At 35.5% G+C, this 27591-nt stretch overlaps 1 protein-coding gene across 7 annotated transcripts in view; it reads right to left on the bottom strand.

The window, feature by feature from the left end:
* Positions 1-27591, bottom strand: part of LOC114329639 (serine/arginine repetitive matrix protein 2) — a 40652-nt gene that overhangs the window by 5370 nt on the left and 7691 nt on the right. Inside the window, exons 2-3 of one of the 7 annotated variants that reach the window (XM_050643579.1) lie at positions 22017-23115; positions 20872-21965 (exon numbers count right to left, since the gene is read on the bottom strand). In XM_050643579.1, the coding sequence (XP_050499536.1) occupies positions 20891-21965; positions 22017-23047 (2106 nt within the window). In that variant the 5' untranslated portion in view covers positions 23048-23115 and the 3' untranslated portion in view covers positions 20872-20890. Of the gene's footprint in view, positions 1-4729; positions 6878-20871; positions 23116-27591 lie in introns of those variants that run through there. The other 6 variants (XM_050643575.1, XM_050643576.1, XM_050643581.1 and 3 more) reach the window with 6 other exon arrangements.

Below are 27591 nucleotides of genomic sequence, written 5' to 3'. Positions count from 1 at the left end.
TTTGGGTCAAAAGTTATTAACTTTTTAAGAATTCCCATAAGAGCCCATGTTAAAACTTAACTTTGACCCTTAATAGTAATTAAACAATTTTTAAAAAATCAAGTCTTAGTTATTTGAAGTAAACTATAACATACTAAAATTTCATGCAAATCCTTAATTCTTTGTCGAAGGTGTAGAACGTCGTTAATGCAAATTGCCTAACCTCTGTAGTATAAATGGAATACTTGGGTCACCTTATGAGGCACAGTAAATAATATCGAGTCATCATCATCATGGTGCTACAGCCCTTAGAGGGCCTCGACCTTCTCAAGCGTTCTACGCCATTCTGTTCTGTCCATTGCCTGCACTTTCCAGTTGCCGACTCCGATCTTCTCGGCATCTTGTGTTACCCCGTCGATCCACCTCAACTTTGGTCTACCCCGTCTTCTCATTCCCACGGGTTGAGCTGTTAGAATCCTTTTTATCATGTTCGATTCAGGGGCTCGGGCTACATGTCCTGCCCACTGCAGGCGATTTCGCTTAATTATAGTGATAATATCTTTTCCAGCAAACGTTTGCTTGTAGATATTCTGCAGTTCAAAGTTATATCTACGCCTCCATATTCCGTTCTCACAAACCGCTCCGAATATCTTGCGTAGTACCTTTCTTTCAAAAATTGATAGAGCGGATTCATCTGTTTTAGTTAGCGTCCATGCCTCTGAACCATATGTGAGAACGGGGACTATCAATGTTCTATACAGCCTTATACGAGTTTTTTGAGACAGACGTTTGTTAGATAAGTACTTTGATAGACCATGATAACACCTGTTTGCAGTAATAAATAATATCGAGTACTTCAGCCAATTATCAAAGGAAAAATAGACATCAGAAGGGGCCCAGCCTCGTGGCTCCAAAACTTGAGGCCGAACTGCATTGTCAACTGCCGAACTATTAAGATTTCCGTAAACAAAGTCAGAATAGCCATGTTAATTGCCAATTTTCGAAACGGACAAGGCCCGTGAAGAAGAATAGTATAGAAATGCGTCATCTACTTGAACGTCATGCGTTCCATAGAACATTAGTGATGATTCTTTTTTGGATAAGTGATGATTCATTTCTCAAACATAATCTTCTTTTAGCTCGATCACATGACCCGGCGATGTTCCAACTTCTTTAACCTGTCTGAAAAATACGTTTTCCCAAGGTCTGCAAAGTAGGCTTAAGTCGCGGCGATGAACTCCTCATTCGACTTAAATTTCTGCCCGGCGAGTGACTTTCTAAAGTTTGAAAACAAATATCAAGTCATACAGGGCCACATCTGAAGTCCTGTGGATGAGACAGCAGTTCGTAGCCCAATTTGGGCATGGCAACGGCGGAGTGTGAGTCGGTGCGTTGTCATTGTGGAAGACCACGTTTTGTGCGTTACTAGGAAGTTGATGTAGATCACACCTGACGAATCCCAGAAAACAGTGGCTATAGCCTTTCCGGCCGATAGAACAGTCTTCGCCTTCTTTGCAGCACGTTCCCGGGTTGTCGTGCACTGATATAACACGATAGTATATCTCTCTGGCGATAGTAGCCCCATCATATGTAAAGGGTATGATAGTTTTTCCAAAGAAGCGATATGTTTGTCCTACTTCTTTTGGCATCATAATCCTGGATGAGTATTTGCATGTCTGGTTATGTCCTATCAGTCAGAACTCTCTTTTGCCCTTCTCCCCTATTGTGTTATATTCATAATTTTCAGGTCGTCTTCCACGTCCTCCAACCATTTTCGATAGGAGAAAGCATTCGAAGGTCACAGGTCTAGCACAGATCACAAGAATTTATTAGCATTATGGTATGCTTTAACTAAAGCAAAAAATGTTATCTGATGCCATGAGCCTTATAGGAAAATAAGGTTTAAGAATTCAGACTTATACATAATTATATCTTCTTCTTCATGTTCCTTATCTATGGTAGATTAGGTTAAAGGGATTGAAGAACCAAATCACTCTAATCAGTTTCATTTATCACAATTCAAAAATATTTGTAATTCTTCACTGCATAGCGAATGTTATTTATACCTTTTCCATTGCAGATTATCCTTTCATTTGCCCTTGATAGAACTTCCGAGCAAAAGTTGGTTTGCAATAGACGCTAAACAGTAGTGGTGATAGTAGACATCCCTGTCTCACTCTTCGTCATGCACTTATTTCGTGCAGTATGTAACATTATACTCTTCTATTTGTTCGAATATAAATTCAAGGTGATTCGCAGATATTTAAACAGAGTTCAAACACAGATAATATGAAATAACGACAATATGTTCATACCTTATACTAACATAATCTGTGGAGTTATTGTTAACTGTTAAGCCCTAGGAAGTTTTCGCTTCCTTATTTAGTAATCAAGAGAAGCTCTGTGACCACAAAAAAGCCTGTATCCAAAGGCAAGATAACTCTCACAGATTGCAATCCAGCGGCATTTTCAATCCAGCTGGATTTTTGCAAGATTGGCCTAAATCCAGCTGGATCCACCAAAATGTGGAATCAAAATAAAAACATGATGTTAATGTTTTTTTTGTCTGTATTTTAAATTTCTAAACAACAGAAACATGAATTATTTAGTTTTTTGGAAGTGAGACCTTAAAAAACATTTTTTATCTAGCGTCTTATCGCCCAATCTACTTCGCACAGAACTGCACATATAGCCGGTTGCGGAGAAAGCCCTTTTGGCCTCTATGCTGGTCGATTTTAAGGTCATCAAATACTCATAGACCATGTACAAATGATCGCCTTTCACTCCTTCGGTCTCATAAACGGCAATTTCCGTTTCCAAAATCTTTTCGTACTTAATTTATTGAGAACCAGTTTTTTTTGGTTATAAAAGTTTTTTCTTTCTTGTTTCCATTCAATCTCAAATTCTTGTTTCAAAGTAAAATGCACGGGATCCGGATTAGGTGGCCTATCTTCTTCCATACTCTCTTTCACAATAACTTGTTTATTTATAGGACTCAATAAATTTTTCATCAATTGTCGCATTGCATTCTTTTTCGGCATGGGGACATGGAAAGGATTGTTTAGTCCTTCGTCATATTCTTTTGGATTTTTTAAGTACACTAATGTACCTGTAATTTCAGAGAGGCGCCGTTCCGCGATTCTGTTGAGTACTGCTTCCTATGGATCGGCACTAAGGCTAGAGTCTTGGCTATTTAGTATCTAAGACAAATTTCGTGGTTGTGTCGGCCGTTATCAAAGTGGACTCTCTTCTGCAAAGAGCTTCTAGAGCCAGTTTCACCCGTTAAAGAGTGGCGATCAGCTCATTGATTATTGGCCAGCACAGAATTTTATCGCAGAATCAATTCAACACTTTATCGATGCAAACTTTTAGGCTGTAGAAACTTTCCAGCATGCTGGGCAACTACTAGCGCGATAGAATGGCAAGTTGCCGACTCACGGCTTAGAATAAAGAGGCTAATGATGACATTAAGTAACTTATTTTGAATTTGAAACGTTCGCGGATCCGCGCTGCTGGATCCAGCACGGTTTGCTGGATGCAGCATGTAAAAAAAGCGCTGGGCTGCTGGATGCTGGATCCAGCAATCGCAATCTCTAGTCTCCATTCTCTAGATCCTTGTAGGCTGGTACAGAGTTCCATAATCCTGGAATGATTATCATGAAAAAAATGAAAGATGTACCATAAGCCAACTACCGCTATCCTATGGGGCATGGGCCACTCAAGAAGAATATCCCCACAGTTTTCCTGTTGCTTGTAAACGACAAAAACGGCAATTTTCGAGAACGAGGACGAGACAATCGTTCTCTTAGCCGGTCGCAAGTGCTAATTTTTGTGAGGAGAGCGCAACGGAACAAGCTATGGGAGATAAGCATGGTTGAGGACCGGAGTTGACCCTTATCTGGGTAAAAAAGAGAAATTACCACAAATAGAGTAGTAAGGACGGCGATAGCCAGTTCCCCAATAGGAAGACGATCAGTGGGAAGACCACGAAAACGATGGAATGACAACTTATTGGAGACACATTGAAAAACAGACAGTCATGTCTACACAAAAAGAAGAAGATACGAATGAAGGTGCCATAAACGCCCTCAGGGGGTGTATTCATAGACATATTAACGATAGACCAGGCTAGGGATGTGCCACTCAATGCATCGGGGTGTAACGCCAATATCAAGTACGGTGGTCTAGCTATCTTTGTCTGGCGTACGAGTGTGAGCGTATCTACCAAGAGGTGGGAGTAATGGAACGACACAGACGCCATCATATGCTAGAGAGAGGAAGCTAAGCGCCGGTAGAGAGAGATAAATAGACCACCGACCCGAACTGCTCCGCGTTACGCTATTTTTTGGACCTTGCCTAATCTACGTGTTATTATATCTATGGTTGTATTGCCACCAACATTATGGAAAGTAGATGTTTACGACCTGATTCATGGACTTATCAGCCAAGCAATCTGTGTGATAGTGACTAGGAGAAAATGTTCAGTACTGTTGCGGATTGGATGCGATATGCCCGATAGATATATACGATCGGTACGTCAGCGCTATTAGTTAGCAAAGGAATAAATTATAGCTTCTAGAGAGCCAGGCGTATATTTGCGTACATTTAACTTCCAAACAAACATCCAAAATAGTTACTCTAGTAAGACTAGATGATAATTAAAACTCAACTTATATAATGAGCAACAAAAGTTTCATGGTAGTGTAGACCCTGTATCTTATTTATATTCGTAAAGTAGAAATTGGCTTACCGATTTCTTTCAGAACATCCTACTTCTTCACCTTTACTGTAAATTTTAATGGTCTAATTGTAATTTTCAGTTGTTTATCGTCAAGAGTGGGTCTCATATTGATTCTCTGTAGAGACGTAACATCTTTGGTGTTTATCTTAAATTGCATCGTCAGCCCTTTTTTTCTATTGCCTTGTTGAACCATAAAGCTCCAGTGACTCGTGACCAGACCTGGATTTTGGGTTGCTAGTTTTGAAAGAACAACATCTGGACTATCAGTAAACTTTTTTTGGCGAAGCCATAACACCGCTATAACTGACGTAGTCGATACTTTTTTAATTACTTGTTTAGGAGCTGAAGCTGCTGCAGGAGTTGGAGCTTTTGGAGCCATCATGGTCTTAATTGCTGTGTCTGATAATTCTTTTATGTCTGCGACTCTCATGCTGGTACCTTGATGTCCCTTTAACTTCGGAATCATATCTTCAAGCCATCCTTTCGAGTACGGATCTTTAGTCGTGATGACATATGCTCCCCCTGTGAAAACACCATGTTCAATTTGTGGTCTCAGCATTCCTTCTGGAATAACACTTGCGATGTGTGCCAATACCAAACCATCAAAAATTTTTGCTGTAAATGCAGTGAATCGTTTGCGTGGAAAGTGTTCAGGAACAACTATCGTCTTATTCTCTAGCTCCATTTGAAGTGATCTATTTTTGTCTTCCATCTCATCTCTATAGTAGGGCACATCATGCTCGCCTGCATATAAGTCAATATCATCTCTGATATAATCCAGATTCTGGTTATCCATAAGAGCGTTGTAGTTACCACCAACACCTCTACCATATCTTAATTCAGCCTCACTGTTACTAGAAGCTGCAATATCTTCACCAGGATAACGTGATCTATCCTGATAACGCTCAATTCTATCTGGCTCATAAGGATTATCTCGTGGTGCTCTAAAATCTATTCTCTCATCTATACGCGTTCCCCTTTCCCTTGACACATTTTTGGCATCTCGGATATTATCCGAGCTTCTATTTCGATCAAGAAAACTTCTTCCGCGAGTTTCTTGTCCCGATCGACTCCTTTCATTGGTGGGAGGGCTTCTTCCACGGATTTCATGACCAAAGCGACTTCTTTCACTAGTGGGAGGGCTTCTTCCACGGGTTTCATGACCAAAGCGACTCCTTTCACTAGTGGGAGGGCTTCTTCCACGGGTTTCATGACCAAAGCGACTTCTTTCACTAGTGGGAGGGCTTCTTCCACGGGTTTCATGACCAAAGCGATTCCTTTGGCTAGTGGGAGGGCTTCTTCCACGAGTTTCATGTCCAAAGCGACTTCTTTCACTGGTGGGAGGGCTTCTTCCACGAGTTTCATGTCCGAAGCGACTTCTTTCACTGGTGGGAGGGCTTCTTCCATGAGTTTCACGGCGGATGTCATTTCTTCCGATGCCTTCTGGACGTCGTCTACGATCTGCTTGGTGCAGTTGACTTTTTTTACTCGTGAAAGGGCTTCTTCCGCGGGTTTCACGATGAACTTGACTTCTTTCGCCGCCAAAAGTATTCATTTCGCGTGAAGGTTTCTGTCCATATGAATTAGAAGCACGATCATATCCCAAAGGGCTTGTCATAACCCCATACATATTCGACTCCTGTCTTGAAAATGACTCAGCCATCGTTTCAGATTGCTTTGACCCAGAACGATATCTTCCGTTGCGATCTTCTTCTTCATATCTCGCTTTTCTGTTTCTGTCTTTGTCATCATAGGTCCTTGATGATTTTCCATAAATTTCAGACCACTCTCTAAGATCAGGGTCTTTTCTCAAAATAGCAGAATTAGCAAAGTTAGTACGTTTAAAAGGATCTCTTATACAAGTTGTCGATTGACCGTCAGATTGACTAAATATCGAACCCACTACTTTCTTTTCAGTTTCTGATAATAAAGCGCTATTTGCGGCTAACACTTTCTCTATTATTGCCTTTCGTCTTTCCCCAGGAGGTGGTCGCTTCCGTTGTTTTTTAACGCCAGCACCTTGTTGACTGGGATTTTCCGACTCTGAATTTTGCGCTTGAAATTTTTGAAAATAGTCCCAAGGGTCCATTTTACCAGTGGTGAGTTTTTATCCTAAATGTTCTTCACTCTTTTTAATGTTGAAATGCTTCGAAAATTCTGAAAGTAACATTTTTTGTTAAAGAAAATATTATGGGTATCCCATGTATCAATTTATACAGAATGCGGCATTAGTGCAGATCTTTATTATCTACTGATAATAAAGATCTGTAGTATGATACAATTGATCCAAAAGATGGCATAACCCAGACATCCAAAGTGAAAGTTATCCCCCAACACAAAATTGTTCTATATGGTCCACATACTGTTCAGAAAAAAGTCACACCATTTTGAGCGTCCGGTTTGGAGGGAGAGGGGGGGGGGGAGAAATCGGCAAATTCGTAATTTTTTACGTTTTCGTCAATATTTCTAAAACTATGCGGTTTAGCATGAATAAACTTCTATATAAAAATGTTCTACCACTGAATTTGAAATAAAAAAGGCCCAGTGCATAATCCTTCTAAAATGAACGGTTCCAAAGTTAGGGAGGTAGTATAGTATGTTCTAGTAAAGTAAAGTATAGTGTGTAGTAAAAAATGTTCTACATGAAATTTAAAACAAAAAAGTTCCTATACATAATTGTTATAAAATCAACGGTTCCAGAGTTACGGAGGATGAAAAGTGTAGGTTTTCGATACTTTTTATATTTTTTGGGCAATTGATGATGATTTTGGGTGGTGAGGTTGACGTTTCTTTAAGCAAGGGCTTATCACTAACGTACCATCGGCAACTGAAATAGCAAATTTTATTTACAAAACACAATCCTGCTACAGAAAATTTCTTTCATCAGTAATATTATAAATTACCCAGAAAATATAAAAAGTATCAACAACCTCCACTTTTCACTTTCCGTAACTCTGGAACCGTTGATTTTATAACAATTATATATAAACCTTTTTTGTTTTAAATTTTATGCAGAACATTTTTGTATAGAAAATTGTTTACGCTAAAGTATAGTTTTAGAAATATTGACAAAAAACGTAAAAAACTACTAATTTATTGACTTCTCCCCCACCCCCAAACCGGACGCTCAAAATGGTGTAACTTTTTACTGAACAATATGTGGACCATATAGAACAATTTGGTGTTGGAGGAAAACTTTTACTTTGGATGTTTGGGTTAGGTTTTTTTTTGGAACAATTATATTATACTACCACCGTAACTGGAACCGTTCATTTTAGAAGGATTATGCATACGGTTTCAAATTTAATGTAGAATGCAGAACATTTTTGTATAGAAGGTTGTTCATGCTAAACCGCATAGTTTTAGAAATATTGACGAAAAACGTAAAAAAAACTACGAATTTACCGATTTCTCCCCCCTCTTCACCCCAAACCCGACACTCAAAATGGTGTGACTTTTTTCTGAACATTATGTTAACCATATAGAACAATTTGGAGGATAACTTTCACTTTAGATGTCTGGGTTTGGGTCTAGTGATACCATACTCCTGCTAATAATTCTCAATCTATATTGGAATCAGAAATCTAACGTCAAAATAGACATCACAAGCAATAGAAATACATAGCGAAGTACGATGGCGATACATTTTGTCACCACTGCTATTTAATGTATATAGTGAAACACCTGCCTGGAGCCCTTTTGCAAGCAAATGAAGGAATCGTAATCAATGGAGAGATTGTAAATAATATTCAATACAACGTTTGAAATTAGTGGTCGTAATGTAAGGAGAATTTTAAAAAAGAACAATAGGGGAGTGCAATTAGAACGAAAACATGCATTGTTTCGGAAAAATTCAAGCAAGCTTCTATTTTTCTAAAAAAATTTTTGTTAGTATATACATGTTAAAGTAAAAAGTTCTACTCCCAGATTTGGCCGCTAATTGTTTATTAATTGTTTAAACAATAACAATTGTTTTGTATACATAATTTTAAAAATATCGTTAAATTCATCATTTTACTTTGATTAAATATGTTTCTATTTTGTTTTTGATTATGCTGAATCCGAATATGGCATTGCAATTTGAAAATTCTTATACAGAAGCTCTTATACAGTATGTCTGCGTAGCTAGGAACCACATGGAAAACTTTTTTATTATCAATTTTACGAAAAAACGTTATTCTTCATAAAATGCTCTGGATAGTCAAAAATCGAAAACTCAACCATCAGATATCAAATTTTATCAATTTTATACGAGTTATGTCAAAAATATGAATTTCGTTAAAGAGTAAAGTACCTTTATATTCCAGAATATCAAAAAATTCTATTATAAAAAGTTGTTTGAAATTAAAAAATATATTTTAATACACAATTACATCATTCTAATCGAAAAAATTTTTTTTTTCAATTTTTACTCAAATTACGGATACTCATCATTATTTTATTGCAATTATGATAACTATTTTATTATCACTTTTACGAATAAAAGTTATTCTTCATAAAATGCTCTCCCTGGTCTCAGATAAAACCATCAGATATCAAACTTTTTTTAATTTTATACGAGGTATGTAAAAAATATGAATTTTTCTTAACGGTTAAGTGCCTTTATTATTCACAATATTTTAATTACAAGGATGTAATTGAACACTAAAACAAATTTTTTAATTCCAAACAACTTTTCTTAATAACAATTTTCGATATTGTGAAATGTAACGGTACTTTACTCTTGAGTGAAATTCATATTTTTGACATACCTCGTATAAATTTAATTAAATTTGATATTTGATGATTGCATCTTAGATTATATACGATGCAGAGTATTTTATAAAGAATAACTTTTTTTCGTAAAACTGATAATAAAAAAGTGACCAATAGGTTCCAAGTTACGCAGACATACGAGCTAAAAAAATTTTTTTTGCTGAACATTTATTATTGTTGAAGCTTATTATTAAATGTATTTTAGGTAAGTTTTACAGAAAAAAGTTTTGATCACTTTGTATAAACATTTTTTTAGCTGGTAATTTTTGGTTTTTGTATTACATTTTTGTTATCTTTCTTAATTTTCTCAAAAAGAAATAGGCTATTTCATTTCTAAAGTAAAATAATTTAGTGCATTTTAAATATTACATCCTAAGCTTTAAAAAAGCAGTTATAAAACTGTAATAGATCTGTTAAAACTTGAGTAATATTGTCTTAAAGTGGTGGTAATTCTATAAAACTACGAAGATTTCAAAAATTACATTTTTTGAGACGTCATATTATTTGAATTAAATTTTTGAGATTTTTTTTGAATGAAACATCATTTAGTAAGATGCTTGAAAGGTAAGTTGTGCAAAATTGAGGGTTTTATAAGAAAAATTGTATTAGTTACACATTTTTAAATCATTTTTAAACAAAATTCATGTAAGGCTCAATTCCGCCCCCACCGTACTTATGCCTATACATTTTATTTCTTTTTATTATAACCATAAGATAACTTAATTATTCTTCTTTCATGTTCAATTTGTAAAATTTCATTTGATCCGTTGGTTAAAGAATTACATTAAAATAACTCAACCGTTCACTTCGCCGTACGCTAGTTTACAGTGCGCCAATGTTTGTGAGAATGGTGACTTTAGCGTTATAAATAAAAAATTGTAGAATATACAGGGTTAGTTTTAGAAAATTCTTTATATAAGGTTTTTTTTGTAAAATTTTCTGAATTTTTCACTGGTCAAGTCAGTTTTTTTCTAAAATTTATATTTTCGGAGTTATTTAAAAAAACATCTAATTTCGTAGTTCATTTGTTAAATAAAAAATTAAGCACCCACTTTTCGGGTAGAACTTTTTGATATGTTGTTTATTAAACATTTTTTAATAAAATTACTAATGCCCGGTTGCACCAACACATCTTAAGCTTAAGTCGAGAATATCATAACAATTAACTTAATATAATTATAATATATTACAATAAGAATACCATAGTATAATAATAGATATAATTGATAATAAGGTAAGAATCTAAAATTATGGTGCAACGTAAGTGATACTCAAGGAGGCCCTATTTATAAGTAGAGCTTAGCTAATCTGGAACTTAAGATCTGTTGGTGCAACCAGGCATTAAAGTTCTATCTTGTTTGATTTTTTCCGAAGTTAAAATCTATGTGCACTCCCCTACAACATGCATTCATATTTTGCACACAATTGCATTAAGTGCTTAATAAAGATGATTATAATACAAGAATAGAATTTTGTTGGTGGGTAGTACCTACATGAACAAATTCAGAATGATGCATATTTTTTCGAATACGTTTTATTTTAAGATGAAGCTACTTTCCACAAGAATGGTACTATAATAATAGTAGACTATTTTCCAAATAAACTAGATTTTTATGCCAAATCTCTACAATTCTACAGGATGTTAATATTGCTACTAAATAATAAAAAACGTAATTATATTTTAAAACACAACATGTAACATTGCAATCCCTTATATTGCGAAAACGAGATTACTGAGAAGAGTCCAAAAATGTAAAAATATACAAGGCGTTCCATTAAGAAAATGGTTCTAACTGTCAATGTGGGTGACCCTGCATATTTGAAAATATTCTCAAAGTATTTTCCTATCTATTTTTTTTCCATTTTCCATCCATCCAAGCAAAATGGATACCCCGGAACACAGGAAACGGGGAAGACCAAAGAAATCGTGGATGGAAGGAGTTCGATGATCAATGAGCAAACAAGGATTGACAGAAGATTGTAATGATAGGACACGATGGCAATTAGGCATCGAAACACGTCACAGAACGTTCTAACGTGAATCTATATTATATTTTCCTATCTATGCTCCAACTCTTACCTAACTACAGTGAAACCTGCCACATCTGGATCAATGTGGCGACAGACCGATCCGGATATGAAAAAATCTGGATATCAAGACTTACAATGGACATATTTTATAGATTCTATAACACCTTGGTTTATAGGCCGACAGAGATATGTCACATTTGGAGGCAAAAAAATCTTTTAGTTATTCTGGGTCGGGATGAGAGGGTGCGTTGTCCAATAGCAGGACTGCTTTCTCGGTAGATCCGAACGGTAGAACCATCCGGATATAAGTAGGTCCGGCTGTGGCAGGCTATACTGTATATTTTTTTCGAATCTCCTGCAACAAGTGAGTAATTCGACTTCTTCACACTAATGCCACACCCTCTATAAATGTTTGATATAATTATTAGATCCACATGATAAAAGTTAACACTTTGCTAAAAAATAATATCGCCAAAAAAATATCCGAAATATAAATAATACTTAATATATTCAATTGTTAAAGTACATTCAGGGATATGATCTTCGGCATTAAAGACTTATACAAGATAACAGGGATTTCGTACTGGATAATCATGTACAGATGCAATATTCGCCATAAAGCAAATTGCTCAGAAATCACTAGAGTATAATAATCCAGCATTTATGTCTGATTGACTTGAAGAAAGCATGTGACAGGGTAAGACTAAAGATCTGTGGTGCTAAGGCAAACACCGATATGTATAAAACGTGATTTTGCAGCAGATGAGTTTAAAAGTTTGCGGTGTTGATGTAATAGTGGACATATCAGAAACTAATTTTATCATCTACTGGTTACATGGATGCGTTTAGCCATGGGGAGCGTTCAAGTATTACGTAACGCAATTTTTGAGGATTTTTGACCCCCCTCCCCCGTGTAACGCACCGTAACGTTTGTCTGTACCCCCCTCCCCCTACCTAAACGTTACGTAACACCCAAGTGGCCATTTGAACCTAAATGGAAAACGAGGTTGCGAAAAGTACCGGAAACTCGGTAAAAGAACTTTGTTATTATTTTAATGGCATTTGAGGTAATAATAAAAACTTACAATCATCATTCAGCCTTAAATGTCCACTGCTGAACATAGGCCTCCTCCCCTCGTTTCCAACCACGTCTATCCTGGGCCGCTCTCATCCAGTTTTTATTTAGCTTTCTTAAGTTGTCAGTCCATCTTGTAGGCGATCGACCGACGTTTCTCTTGTTTTCGCTTGACCTCCATTCCAATAACCTTTTTGTCCATCTCCCATCTGTCATTCTGGCAATGTGTCCTGCCCATCTCCACTTCAACCTGGCTAGCCTTTCGATGACGTCAGTCACCTGTGTTCTTCTCCTGATTTCTTCGTTTTTGATTTTGTCTTGCAGAGTTATTCCTAACATTGAGCGCTCCATTCTTCTCTGCGTTACTCTTAGTTTGGTAGCCGAGGCTTTAGTTAAGGTAAGTGTTTCTGATCCGTACGTCAAGACTGGGAGGACGCACTGATCAAATACCTTTCTCTTTAGGCATGTGGGCAACTTACTTTTAAAAGATTCTCTCAGTTTTCCAAATGCTGCCCACCCAAGAACGATTCTTCTATTCAGTTCGTGTGTCTGGATATCCCTGCCACTCGTAATTTCATGTCCCATGACATGAAATATGTTCAAAACTTACATACAATAATAATCTTTTATTATTAATTTTACATTTACATTTAATTTACATTTACAGTTTCCCTACTTGGCCCCATCCTTACATACATTTTTGGTTTCATTCTTTATTGTTCTTCTCATGCATTCTTCTATTTTATCTTTTTTAATAAAAGCTTAAAATAAAATAACATATTTATAATTTCAACATTTTATTTTGTTTAGTAAAAATTTTTGTATAACGAATAATATACGATGTTACCAGTAGTTTCGGAAAAATAGTGAAAAAAATGTGTAAAACTTTTTGTTCTTCAACGCCCTGTATCGTGAAACCAAAATTATTTAGTAAGCAAACCCCAATTATTTTTTAATTTTTCACCTATCCTAGAGATCGTGTTACCTTTTTCTGAAACACCTTGTATAAATATAAGAAGGCACTTATGGAATAAAATTATTTCTGTCCTTGTTTTAAATAATTTAAAAAAACGCTGGGACCCGTAGATTTTCATATATAAAAATGTGTGCTTTTTAAACATAAATTTAAATGTACAGGGTGATTCATGCAAGCCTAGCGTAGTCCATTATCTTTAATTTTAATTAAACACCCTGTATATTTTTGTTTTTAGAAGCTGCTTAACAACCTCATCTCAAAAATGTGTATTATGTAGGGTCTATTATGAATAATGCAAGGTGAAATTTTGAAATTATGTATAATTTTCGTCAAGATGTTAATCACATAAAATTTTGAAATTAATAATTCAGGAATCACACTTTAAATAAGGGTATTATTTTTTAAAATATCTATCACTTTTCTAAACTACGTATCAATATAGTGGGTTTTGTATTTAATACTTTTTATTTAAAGACATTTTTAAATAATCTGAAAGTTTGCGTACATATTTAAAACATTAATGAATGACCTACCTACTGCTGAAAACGATACTGCATGTTATGGACTTAAATTATCCATTTCATTTTTACCAAAATATAAAGTACCTACCTATCTATTCATCAGATAAACCCATAAATAACTCCCATAGAACAGTTCCGGATAGTGGAAACATATGGTCTTTTGAAAACAAAACAATTCTCAACGAAAGAATCCCTTTAGGTAGACACTTGACATCATTTTGACTTGACCCTGAAAATCCTATGTGGCTAAACCATCAAATATAAATGAGAAATGGTTTACATTTGGGCAATGAATTTTTTTCGGGTTGTTTTCGAGTTTTCGGTTGATTTTATAAAGTTTTCAGTAGATAAGTAGATTGGAGTTCAAATCAGTAGGTTTTATACAGTTTTCAGTAGATCGGAGTTCAAATCAGTAGGTCTGCTGAAAAATCAGTAGGCAAATCATAATACAATTCAGGGGTCTATGTAAAACATAAAAGAAATTATGTAGTTTTTTTATTTAAGTTAAAAAATAATGTTACGTAACGCGCTGTTCGAACCCCCCTCCCCCCCATGTAACGCGCCGTAACGTTTTACAAAACCTCCCTCCCCCAAACTGCGTTACGTAATACTTGAACGCTCCCATGTAGGGTTTTGTCATCATATTCTTCATCGCTCAATGTACATATTGGCATTAAAAACGAAAAATCGATAATTTTTGACATATCGGGTTTTGCCTTAGTACCACAGAGATATAATCCATCTTCTGTATAATGTTTTATTTTGTTTTAAACTTTTTACATGTTCATTGTATTTTTTTTTAAATTATTGTCTTGTTTTAAAATTGTACTTAATTTGTAAAATGGTAAATAAATAAATAAATTCTGTATAATAGAGAAGTTCCCCTAGATATCATAAAAACTATTCAAAACATCTATATTAAAACAACAAAATGGAAATCAGAATAGATGGGCAAGTTACAGAACCTAAAGATATAGGCAGCAGAATAAGATAGGGGTACTCCGAGCCCTATGCTCTTCAATTTAATCATGGATGATATTATGAAAAGTGTCAATAAAGGAAAAGGATACAGAATCGGAAACAAAGAAGTAAAAATACTCTTATGCAGATGACACAACACTGAAAACCCAAGATGAAGATAGTGTGCAAAGATTAGTCACAGTTTTAACATAAGAGCAAAAGAATTCAATATGACAATTTCATCTCAGAAAACTAAAACAATAGTAATCAGTAAAGCACCAATCAGATGTAAAATAGAAATTTATGGCATCAGCACTGAATCATCTGAGTGAACAGAGTTTATAGATCATAATTCTATAAACTCTCAGCAATTTGGTTTTACTACAGGTAAGTCTGCTGAACTGAGTTTGTTGACCTATGTTGATTTTCTGTCTGAAGCCTTGGAAGAGGGACTTCAAGTTGATTCAATTTATACTGACTTTTCCAAGGCCCTTGACAGAGTAAATCATGAACTCCTGGAGCCCCGGATTATTGAGATACATTCATCCATGTTAACTGGACCAGCCTCAGAAATTAGCTCGTTTTTCAAAAAATTTTATAAACAAATTCAATTTTACGAAAACTATTTAACAGATCTGGACCATTTTTTGCACACCATTCAAACACCATAGTGGCCTCAATTTTGGGTATATTAAAACGTATTTTAACAAATAATAAAATTGTTATTAACTATATTCAAAAACAGTGATTTTGTCATCCGTTTTGCAATAACTTTTTTGTTTATTAACCGATTTTTATTTAGCGTATCTCATTCGATGTATCTTTTTTTTCTGAGAAAGTTACCTGTGGACGTCAAATTTCTAAATAAACAAGTTTTTAAGTTATGAGCAAAAAACTAAGTTTGACGTTTTGATTGTTTATTTAAAAAATGTTCCACTAAATATTTGATGAATCCCAAGATGGTAGTCTTTTTGTAATATCTCATACTACACATTTCAACTGTCAAACCTCGTCTTTTCCGTTATGTCTAGTAAAAACCTAACTTGATTGGCCTACTATACAAAAATGAAAAGAATTAAATTTTGTACAATTTTGATGCCGTTCATTTTTTTGATAAAATCAATATTTAAGGTAGTACGTATGTGGTAAAGGCGCGAGTGTAAGACCTGATTGATTTTGTAGCAATTGTTTTTGTTCAATATCTCCGCCATTTTCAACTTATCGACAAAAAGTGTAAGAACTGAAATTGTTGCAATTACGATTTACTACAATTTTTCGAGAGAACCAGTGGCGGGTCTACAAGGGGGGAAATGGGAAAATTCCCCTCAGCAGGGTCCAAAATTAAAAAAAAATTGTTGGAACATCACGATATATTAGCTGACATAAAACTTAAAATATGGACAGACAAATTTAACCAATAAAACCCGCTAGTTAATAAAATTAAGTGAACTTAATGTATATAATGTCTTTTGATGTCTTTTATATACTTAGTTTGGTTGATGTTTCATTGGAAGTTTCAAAAATTGTATAAAATATAATTCTCTTTATTTTTGTTTATGTACAATTATGTCGTAAAGTTAATAATAAATGAGACAATTCAATAATTATGCTTCCCCTCCGCTTCCATTATTTTCTCCCTTAACTCGGAGAATATTGATCGTATAAAAAAATTGTGCCAAAGAAATTGTAGGAAATTGCATTTCCAACAATTTTCTTTTCCACCATTTATGTCGAAAAGTTGAAAATGGCGGAGATATTAAGCAACAACAGTTCTCATTTAAAATCAATATGGCGGCTAATGCAACCGCGAAATTCAGTCGAGATTTTAAATTTACACTACTATTGATCTCTCCTAAAGGATATAATTGTAAAATTTGGGGCAGCTCGGATACAAAATTCAATTCAATAATTATGCTCCCCCCATCACTTTTTACTATTTTCCCATGTAACTCGGAAAATATCAACTGCATGAAAAAAATTGTTAAAAAGAAATTGTAGGAAATTATATTTTGAACAATTTTAGTTGAAAATGGCGTAGATATTGAGCAAAAACATTTGCTATAAAATCAATCCGGTCTTACGCTCGCGCCATTACCGCATACGTACTACCTTAAATATTAATTTTAGCAAAAAAATGAAAGAGATCAAAATTGTGTAGAATTTAATTCTCTTCATTTTTGTACAGGTACATATTTGTTGTAAAACTAATAATAAACGAGATAATTCAATAATTATGCTCCAACTGTCACTATTTTCCCCTCATAACTCGGAAAATATCGACCGCACGAAAAAAATTATAATAAATGAAATTATAGAAAATCGTATTTTCAACAATTTCAGTTTCTACACTTTTTGTCAAAAAATTGAAAATGGCGGAGATATTGAGCAAAAACGGTTCTCGTTTAAAATCAAGATGGCAGCTAACGCAACGGTGAAATTCAGTCGAGATTTTAAATTTAAACTAATATTGACCCTCCCTAAAGATTAGAAAAATAAAATTTGAGGCAGCTCCTAATGCAAGGTTAGGCCTGTTATTCGTCTAACCAGACTGGACTATATCTCTCTAGCGATAGTAGCCCCATCATATGTAAAGGGTATGATAGTTAGATTATTAATTTTCCAAAGAAACGATATGTTTGTCCTACTTCTTTTGGCATCGTAACCCTGGATGAGTATTTGCATGTCTGGTTATGTACTTCCATTCAGACCCCTCGTGTGCCCTTCGCCCCCATTGTTTTATATTCATAATTTTCAGGCCGTCTACCACGTCCTACAACCATCCTCGATAGGAGAAAGCATTCGAAGGTCACAGGTCTAGCACAGATCACAATTTATTAGCATTAAAGCAAAAAACCTTATCTGATGCCCTGAGCCTTATAGGAAAATAAGGTTTAAGAATTCAGACTTATACATAATTATATCTTCTTCTTCATGTTCCTTATCTATGGTAGATTAGGTTAAAGGGATTGAAGAACCAAATCACTCTCATCAGTTTCATTTATCACAGTTCAAAAATATTTGTAATTCTTCACTGCATAGCGAATGTTATTTATACCTTTTCCATTCCAGATTATCCTTTCATTTGCCCTTGATGGAACTTCCGAGCAAAAATTGGTTTACAATAGACGCTAACCAGTAGTGGAGATAGTAGACATCCTCACTCTTCGTCATGCACTTATTTCGTGCAGTATGTAACCTTATACTCTTCTATTTGTTCGAATATAAATTCAAGGTGATTCGCAGATATTTAAAAAGAGTTCAAACACAGATAATATGAAATAACGACAATATTTATGTTCATTCCTTATACTAACATAATCTGTGGAGTTATTGTTAACTGTTAAGCCCTAGGAAGTTTTCGCTTCCTTATTTAGTAATCAAGAGAAGCTCTGTGACCACAAAAAAGCCGGTATCCAAAGGCAAGATAACTCTCACAGGCAATCATATCCGGTCAAACATGGACGGATATGTGCTAGGGCTGAAATACTGAAGAAAACAAGCAGGAATCAGCTCAGAGTAATGAGAGGCTTCCTTGCTGGATATGCGCCAGTCAAGGCACACCTGCGTACAATGGGACTGCTTCATGAAAACTCTGTAGTAAAGTGACTTAAAAATATATGGTTTCCATTAGCCAGCGGCATTTTCAATCCAGCTGGATTTTTGCAAGATTGGCCTAAATTCAGCTGGATCCAGCAAAATGTGCAATCAAAATAAAAACACGATGTTAATGTTTTTTTGTCTGTATTCTAAATTTCTAAACGACAGAAACATGAATTATTTAGTTTTTTGGAAGTGAGACCTTAAAAAACATTTTTTATCTAGCGTCTTATCGCCCAATCTACTTCGTACATAACTGCACATATAGCCGGTTGCGGAGAAAGCCCTTTCGGCCTATATGCTGGTCGGTTTTAAGGTCATCAAATAGTCATAGACCATGTACAAATAATCGCCTTTTTTTTCTTTCTTGTTTCCATTCAATCTCAAATTCTTGTTCCAAAGTAAAATGCACGGGATCCGGATTAGGTGGCATATCTTCTTCCATATCCTCTTTCACAATCACTTGTTTATTTATAGGACTCAATAAAATTTTCATCTCTTGTCGCATTGCATTCTTTTTCGGCATGGGGGAAATGGCCAGGATTGTTTAGACCTTCGTCATAATTTTTTGGATTTTGTAAGTACACTAATGTACCTGTAATTTCAGAGAGGCGCCGTTCCGCGATTCTGTTGAGTACTGCTTCCTATGGATCGGCACTAAGGCTAGAGTTTTGGCTATTTAGTTTATCTATGACAAATTTCGTGGTTGTGTCGGCCGTTATCAAAGTTGACTTCTCTTCTGCAAAGAGCTTCTAGAGCCAGTTTCACCCGTTAAAGAGTGGCGATCAGCTCATTGATTATTGGCCAGCACAGAATTTTATCGCAAAATCAATGTCTATCAACACTTTATCGATGCAAACTTTTAGGCTGTAGAAACTTTCCAGCATGCTGAGCAAATACTAGCGCGATAGAATGGCAAGTTGCCGACTCACGGCTTAGAATAAAGAGGCTAATGAAGACAGTAAGTAACTTATTTTGAATTTGAAACGTTCGCGGATCCGCGCTGCTGGATCCAGCACGGTTTGCTGGATGCAGCATGTAAAAAAGCGCTGGACTGCTGGATCCAGCAATCGTAATCTCTAGTCTCCATTCTCTAGATCCTTGTAGGCTGGTACAGAGTTCCATAATCCTGGAATGATTATCATGAAAAAATGAAAGATGTACCATAAGCCAACTACCGCTGTCCTATGGGGCATGGGCCACTCAAGAAGAATATCCCCACAGTATTCCTGTTGCTTGTAAACGACAAAAACGGCAATTTTCGAGAACGCGGACGAGGCAATCGTTCTCTTAGCCGGTCGCAAGTGCTAATTTTTGTGAGGAGAGCGCAACGGAACAAGCTATGGGAGATAAGCATGGTTGAGGACCTTAACTGGGTAAAAAAGAGAAATTACCACAAATAGAGTAGTAAGGACGGCGATAGCCAGTTCCCCAATAGGAAGACGATCAGTGGGAAGACCACGAAAACGATGGAATGACAACTTATTGGAGACACATTGAAAAACAGACAGTCATGTCTACACAAAAAGAAGAAGATACCAATGAAGGTGCCATAAACGCCCTCAGGGGGTGTATTCATAGACATATTAACGATAGACCAGGCTAGGGATATGCCACTCAATGCATCGGGGTGTAACGCCAATATCAAGTACGGTGGTCTAGCTATCTTTGTCTGGCGTACGAGTGTGAGCGTATCTACCAAAAGGTGGGAGTAATGGAACGACACAGACACAGAGGCAGTGGTCATAATATGCTAGAGAGAGGAAGCTAAGCGCCGGTAGAGAGAGATAGATAGAGCACCGACCCGAACTGCTCCGCGTTACGCTATTTTTTGGACCTTGCCTAATCTACGTGTTATTATATCTATGGTTGTATGGCCACCAACATTATGGAAAGTAGATGTTTACGACCTGATTCATGGACTTATCAGCCAAGCAATCTGTGTGATAGTGACTAGGAGAAAATGTTCAGTACTGTTGCGGATTGGATGCGATATGCCCGATAGATATATACGATCGGTACGTCAGCGCTATTAGTTAGCAAAGGAATAAATTATAGCTCCTAGAGAGCCAGGCGTATATTTGCGTACATTTAATTTCCAAACAAACATCCAAAATAGTTACCCTAGTAAGACTAGATGATAATTAAAACTAAACTTGTATAATGAGCAACAAAAGTTTCATGGTAGTGTAGACCCTGTATCTTATTTATATTCGTAAAGTAGAAATTGGCTTACCGATTTCTCTCAGAACATCCTACTTCTTCACCTTTACTTTAAATTGTAATGGTCTAATTGTAATTTTCAGTTGTTTATCGTCAAGAGTGGGTCTCATATTGATTCTCTGTAGAGACGTAACATCTTTGGTGTTTATCTTAAAGTGCATCGTCGGCCCTTTTTTTCTATTGCCTCGTTGAACCAAAAAGCTCCAGTGACTCGTGACCAGACCTGGATTCTGGGTTGCTAGTTTTGAAAGAACAACATCTGGACTATCAGTAAACTTTTTTTGGCGAAGCCATAACACCGCTATAACTGACGTAGTCGATACTTTTCTAATTACTTGTTTAGGAGCTGAAGCTGCTACAGGAGTTGGAGCTTTTGGAGCCATCATGGTCTTAATTGCTGTGTCTGATAATTCTTTTATGTCTGCGACTCTCATGCTGGTACCTTGATGTCCCTTTAACTTCGGAATCATATCTTCAAGCCATCCTTTCGAGTACGGATCTTTAGTCGTGATGACATATGCTCCCCCTGTGAAAACACCATGTTCAATTTGTGGTCTCAGCATTCCTTCTGGAATAACACTTGCGATGTGTGCCAATACCAAACCATCAAAAATTTTTGCTGTAAATGCAGTGAATCGTTTGCGTGGAAAGTGTTCAGGAACAACTATCGTCTTATTCTCTAGCTGCATTTGAAGTGATCTATTTTTGTCTTCCATCTCATCTCTATAGTAGGGCACATCATGCTCGCCTGCATATAAGTCAATATCATCTCTGATATAATCCAAATTCTGGTTATCCATAAGAGCGTTGTAGTTACCACCACCACCTCTACCATATCTTAATTCAGCCTCACTGTTACTAGAAGCTGCAATATCTTCACCAGGATAACGTGATCTATCCTGATAACGCTCAATTCTATCTGGCTCATAAGGATTATCTCGTGGTGCTCTAAAATCTATTCTCTCATCTATACGCGTTCCCCTTTCCCTTGACACATTTCTGGCATGTCGGATATTATCCGAGCTTCTATTTCGATCAAGAGAACTTCTTCCACGAGTTTCTTGTCCCGATCGACTCCTTTCATTGGTGGGAGGGCTTCTTCCACGGGTTTCATGACCAAAGCGACTCCTTTCACTAGTGGGAGGGCTTCTTCCACAGGTTTCATGACCAAAGCGACTTCTTTCACTAGTGGGAGGGCTTCTTCCACGGGTTTCATGACCAAAGCGATTCCTTTGGCTAGTGGGAGGGCTTCTTCCACGAGTTTCATGTCCGAAGCGACTTCTTTCACTGGTGGGAGGGCTTCTTCCACGAGTTTCATGACCAAAGCGACTCCTTTCACTAGTGGGAGGGCTTCTTCCACGGGTTTCATGACCAAAGCGACTTCTTTCACTAGTGGGAGGGCTTCTTCCACGGGTTTCATGACCAAAGCGATTCCTTTGGCTAGTGGGAGGGCTTCTTCCACGAGTTTCATGTCCGAAGCGACTTCTTTCACTGGTGGGAGGGCTTCTTCCATGAGTTTCACGGCGGATGTCATTTCTTCCGATGCCTTCTGGACTCCGTCTACGATCTGCTCGGTGCTGTTGACTTCTTTCACTCGTGAAAGGGCTTCTTCCGCGGGTATCACGATGTACTTGACTTCTTTCGCCGCCGAAAGTATTCATTTCGCGTGAAGGTATCTGCCCATATGAATTCGAAGCACGATCATATCCCAAAGGGCTTGTTCTACGATACATATTCGATTCCTTTCTTGAAAATGACTCAGCCATCGTTTCAGGTTGCTTTGTCCCAGAACAATATCTTCCGTTGCGATCTTCTTCATATCTCGCTTTTCTGTTTCTGTCTTTGTCATCATAGGTCCTTGATGCTTTTCCATAAATTTCAGACCACTCTCTAATTACCGGGTCTTTTCTCAAAATAGCAGAATTAGCAAAGTTAGTACGTTTAAAAGGATCTCTTATACAAGTTGTCGATTGACCGTCAGATTGACTAAATATCGAACCCACTACTTTCTTTTCAGTTTCTGATAATAAAGCGCTATTTGCGGCTAACACTTTCTCTATTATTGCCTTTCGTCTTTCCCCAGGAGGTGGTCGCTTCCGTTGTTTTTTAACGCCAGCACCTTGTTGACTGGGATTTTCCGACTCTGAATTTTGCGCTTGAAATTTTTGAAAATAGTCCCAAGGGTCCATTTTACCAGTGGTGAGTTTTTATCCTCAATGTTCTTCACTCTTTTTAATGTTGAAATGCTTCGAAAATTCTGAAAGTAACATTTTTTGTTAAAGAAAATATGGGTATCCCATGTATGAATTTATACAGAATGCGGCATTAGTGCAGATCTTTATTATCTACTGATAATAAAGATTTGTAGTATGATACAATTGATCCAAAAGATGGCATAACCCAGACATCCAAAGTGAAAGTTATCCTCCAACACAAAATTGTTCTATATGGTCCACATAATGTTCAGAAAAAAGTCACACCATTTTGAGTGTCCGGTTTGGGGGGAGAGGGGGGAGAAATCGGTAAATTTGTAGTTTTTTACGTTTTTCGTCAATATTTCTAAAACTATGCGGTTTAGCATGAATAATCTTCTATATAAAGATGTTCTACAATGAATTTGAAATAAAAAAGGCCCAGTGCATAATCCTTCTAAAATGAACGGTTCCAAAGTTACGGAGGTAGTATAGTATGTTCTAGTAAAGTATTAGTCTAGAGGATTAAGATTTTTCTCGTGACACATCCTCCTCCAGGCCGAGACCAAATTTTTTGAGTAGTATGGACATCTACATTATTAACCTATATGTTTCCTGCAGCCGATTTTGATGATATACATAGTTATAAACAAATAAAGATCAAAAAACGGTAAATTTTCGCCTTTTTCGTCTATTACCAAAAAGTTAAGCACTTTAAACAAATTTGAGAGTAAGAAACTCATAAATCGTATAAAAAACTTCAATATGGCGTTCGCTGAATATGTCCATCCTTATTGGTTGCTTAGAAAATTGCAAAATAAATAATAAATTTTGAGTTTTTATAAATATTCATAACTTATGTAAAAATTAACTTAGAACCTTATTATTATACTGTACAGAATGCTGAGACTCCTTGTACTTAATTTATATTTTAAATTTCAAAGCAATTGGACAAATAGTTATTTCATTTGTTTTTCCCAACTTCATTTTTTTTGCAACACTAAAGTCAGAAAACTATGAGGTTACAATAATACTTCGGACAGTTTATGAAAGAAGAACATTTATACTATTACCTTAATTAAAAATAAATGACAAAAAATAATTTTAAACTGTAAAATTGTTTTGCAAAAACATGTCAATTTGTTGCTTACTTATAAACAATTAGAATAACTTTTTAAACGTTACTCGTAGAAAAATTATTTTTTCATATTTAGAAAGACTGAATTTTTATACACATTTAGAAAGAAAAACAACTACTGTCCTAGGACAATTAGGGACAAAGTTAGCCCCCCCCCCCCCATTTTTTTAATTCACATGTTTTTGAAAAATAATTTTGCAATATTTATAATTATTTTTTGTCATATTTTTTTAATTAAATTAATACTGTAAATTTTCTTCTTTCATAAACTATCTAAAGTATTACTGTAACTTCATCATTTTCTGACTTACAGTGTTGCAAAAAAAATTAACTTGGGATAAACAAATTAAATAACTTTTAAACTATTTGACCAATTGCTTTGAAATTTAGGGTATGATTTAAGCACCATAAGTCTCAGCATTCCGTGTAATAAGAAGGTTCAAGTTAATTTTTACATAAGTTATGAATATTTATAAAAACTCAAAATTTATGATTTATTTTGCAATTTTCTAAGGAACCAATAAGGATAGACATATTCAGCGAACGCTATATTGAAGTTTTTTATACGATTTATAAGTTTCTTACTCTCAAATTTGTTTAAAATGCATAATTTTTTAGTAATAGACGAAAAAAGCGAAAATTTACCGTTTTTTGATCTTCATTTGTTTATAACTATGTATATCATCAAAATCGGCTGCAGGAAACATATAGGTTATTATAATACATATTCATACTACTAAAAAAAATTGGTTTCGGCCTGGAGGGGGTTGTGTCACCAACAGGATATTTTTTTCCTTATTTCTCTGAACTATACAGGGTGTTTCATTGGGAAAGTAACATACGTTAACTGTAGAAAGAGGACCTGTAGAATCGATTGAGGGTAAAATTGTACATGATCCGCGCGCCTGCGCACACTGACAGTATGTAGTTCATTGCTAATCTTTCAAGATAGGTATGTATGTATCTGTAACCGTGCAAATAAGTCATTAAAAGAATATATTAGTGGTTTTAGGAAATGTATTATTTATTATAATTCTTGTGTTTTTGGATTTGTGTTTACCTGTAGTAAAATAATAAAATATTATGTAAGCATAACATTTTAACACTATATGTCGCCGTGTTGTGTAATTATATCCGAAACTTACACGTCTATTTCTAGGGCCTCGCTGGAGTAGTGGGAAATGCGTTAGCACTGAGATTGGAAGGTTGCGGGTTCAATTCCTGGGCGATTCATATTTGTTTTAATTTTGGGTTGTTTTAATAAAAATTTTTTTTGAAAGTGGTAGATAAGAAAGTTAGTTTGATTTTTAAATAAAATACAAATAACCTTTTAAGTATATTTACTTCGTTTAAATTACCTATTATACATATAATAGAAGAATATCTCTTACGTGCGTACAAAGTACACACACATTCTTTTTTTTATGAAACATCATTTAGTAAGATGCTTGAAAGGTAAGTTGTGCAAAATTGAGGGATTTATAAGAAAAATTGTATTAGTTACACATTTTTAAATCATTTTTAAACAAAATTCATGTAAGGCTCAATTCCGCCCCCACCGTACTTATGCCCATACATTTTATTTCTTTTTATTATAACCATAAGGTAGCTTAATTATTTTTCTTTCATGTTCAATTTGTAAAATTTTATTTGATCCGTTGGTTAAAGAATTACATTAAAATAACTCAACCGTTCACTTCGCCGTACGCTAGTTTACAGTGCGCCAATGTTTGTGAGAAGGGTGACTTTAGCGTTATAAATAAAAAATTGTAGAAGATACAGGTTTAGTTTTAGAAAATTCTTTATATAAGGTTTTTTTTGTAAAATTTTCTGAATTTTTCACTGGTCAAGTCAGTTTTTTTTCTAAAATTTATATTTTCGGAGTTATTTATTTATATTTTGATATGTTGTTTATTAAACATTTCTTAATAAAATTACTTATTATTTCTTAATAAAGTTCTATCTTGTTTGTTACAACATGCATTCATATTTTGCACACAATTGCATTAAGTGCTTAATAAAGATGACTATAATACAAGAGTAGAATTTTGTTGGTGGGTAGTACCATGAACAAATTCAGAATGATGCATATTTTTTCGAATACGTTTTATTTTAAGATGAAACTACTTTCCACAAGAATGGTACTATAATAATAGTAGACTATTTTCCAAATAAACTAGATTTTTTATGCCAAATCTCTACAATTCTACAGGATGTTAATTTGCTACTAAATAATAAAAAACGTAATTATATTTTAAAACACAACATGTAACATTGCAATCCCTTATATTGCAAAAACGAGATTGCTAAGAAGAGTCCAAAAATGTAAAAATATACAAGGCGTTCCATTAAGAAAATGGTTCTAACTGTCAATGTGGGTCTATTTTTTTTCCATTTTCTATCCATCCAAGCAAAATGGATACCCCCGGAACACAGGAAACGGGGAAGACCAAAGAAATCGTGGATGGAAGGAGTTCGATGATCAATGAGCAAACAAGGATTGACAGAAGATTGTAATGATAGGACACGATGGCAATTAGGCATCGAAACACGTCACAGAACGTTCTAACGTGAATCTATATTATATTTTCCTATCTATGCTCCAACTCTTACCTAACTACAGTGAAACCTGCCACATCTGGGTCAATGTGGCGACAGACCGATCCGGATATGAAAAAATCTGGATATCAAGACTTATAATCTGGGCATATTTTATAGATTCTATAACACCTTGGTTTATAGGCTGACAGAGAGATGTCACATTTGGAGGCAAAAAAAATCTTTTAGTTATTCTGGGTCGGAATGAGAGGGTGCGTTGTTTAATAGCAGGACTGCTTTCTCGGTAGATCCGGACGGTAGAACCGTCCGGATATAAGTATGTCCGGCTGTGGCAGGCTATACTGTATATTTTTTTTCGAATCTCCTGCAACAAGTGAGTAATTCGACTTCTTCACACTAATGCCACACCCTCTATAAATGTTTGATATAATTATTAGATCCACATGATAAAAGTTAACACTTTGCTAAAAAATAATATCGCCAAAAAAATATCCGAAATATAAATAATACTTAATATATTCAATTGTTAAAGTACATTCAGGGATATAATCTTCGGCATTAAAGACTTATACAATACAAGATAACAGGGATTTCGTACTGGATAATCATGTACAGATGCAATATTCGTCATAAAGCAAATTGCTCAGAAATCACTAGAGTATAATAATCCAGCATTTATGTCTGATTGACTTGAAGAAAGCATGTGACAGGGTAAGACTAAAGATCTGTGGTGCTAAGGCAAAACCCGATATGTATAAAACGTGATTTTGCAGCAGATGAGTTTAAAAGTTTGCGGTGTTGTTGTAATAGTGGACATATCACAAAACTAATTTTATCATCTACG

The sequence above is a fragment of the Diabrotica virgifera genome, chromosome 2 (assembly GCF_917563875.1).
Source record: "Diabrotica virgifera virgifera chromosome 2, PGI_DIABVI_V3a".
Classification (NCBI taxonomy): domain Eukaryota; kingdom Metazoa; phylum Arthropoda; class Insecta; order Coleoptera; family Chrysomelidae; genus Diabrotica; species Diabrotica virgifera.
This window is presented reverse-complemented; position numbering and strand designations above follow the sequence as displayed.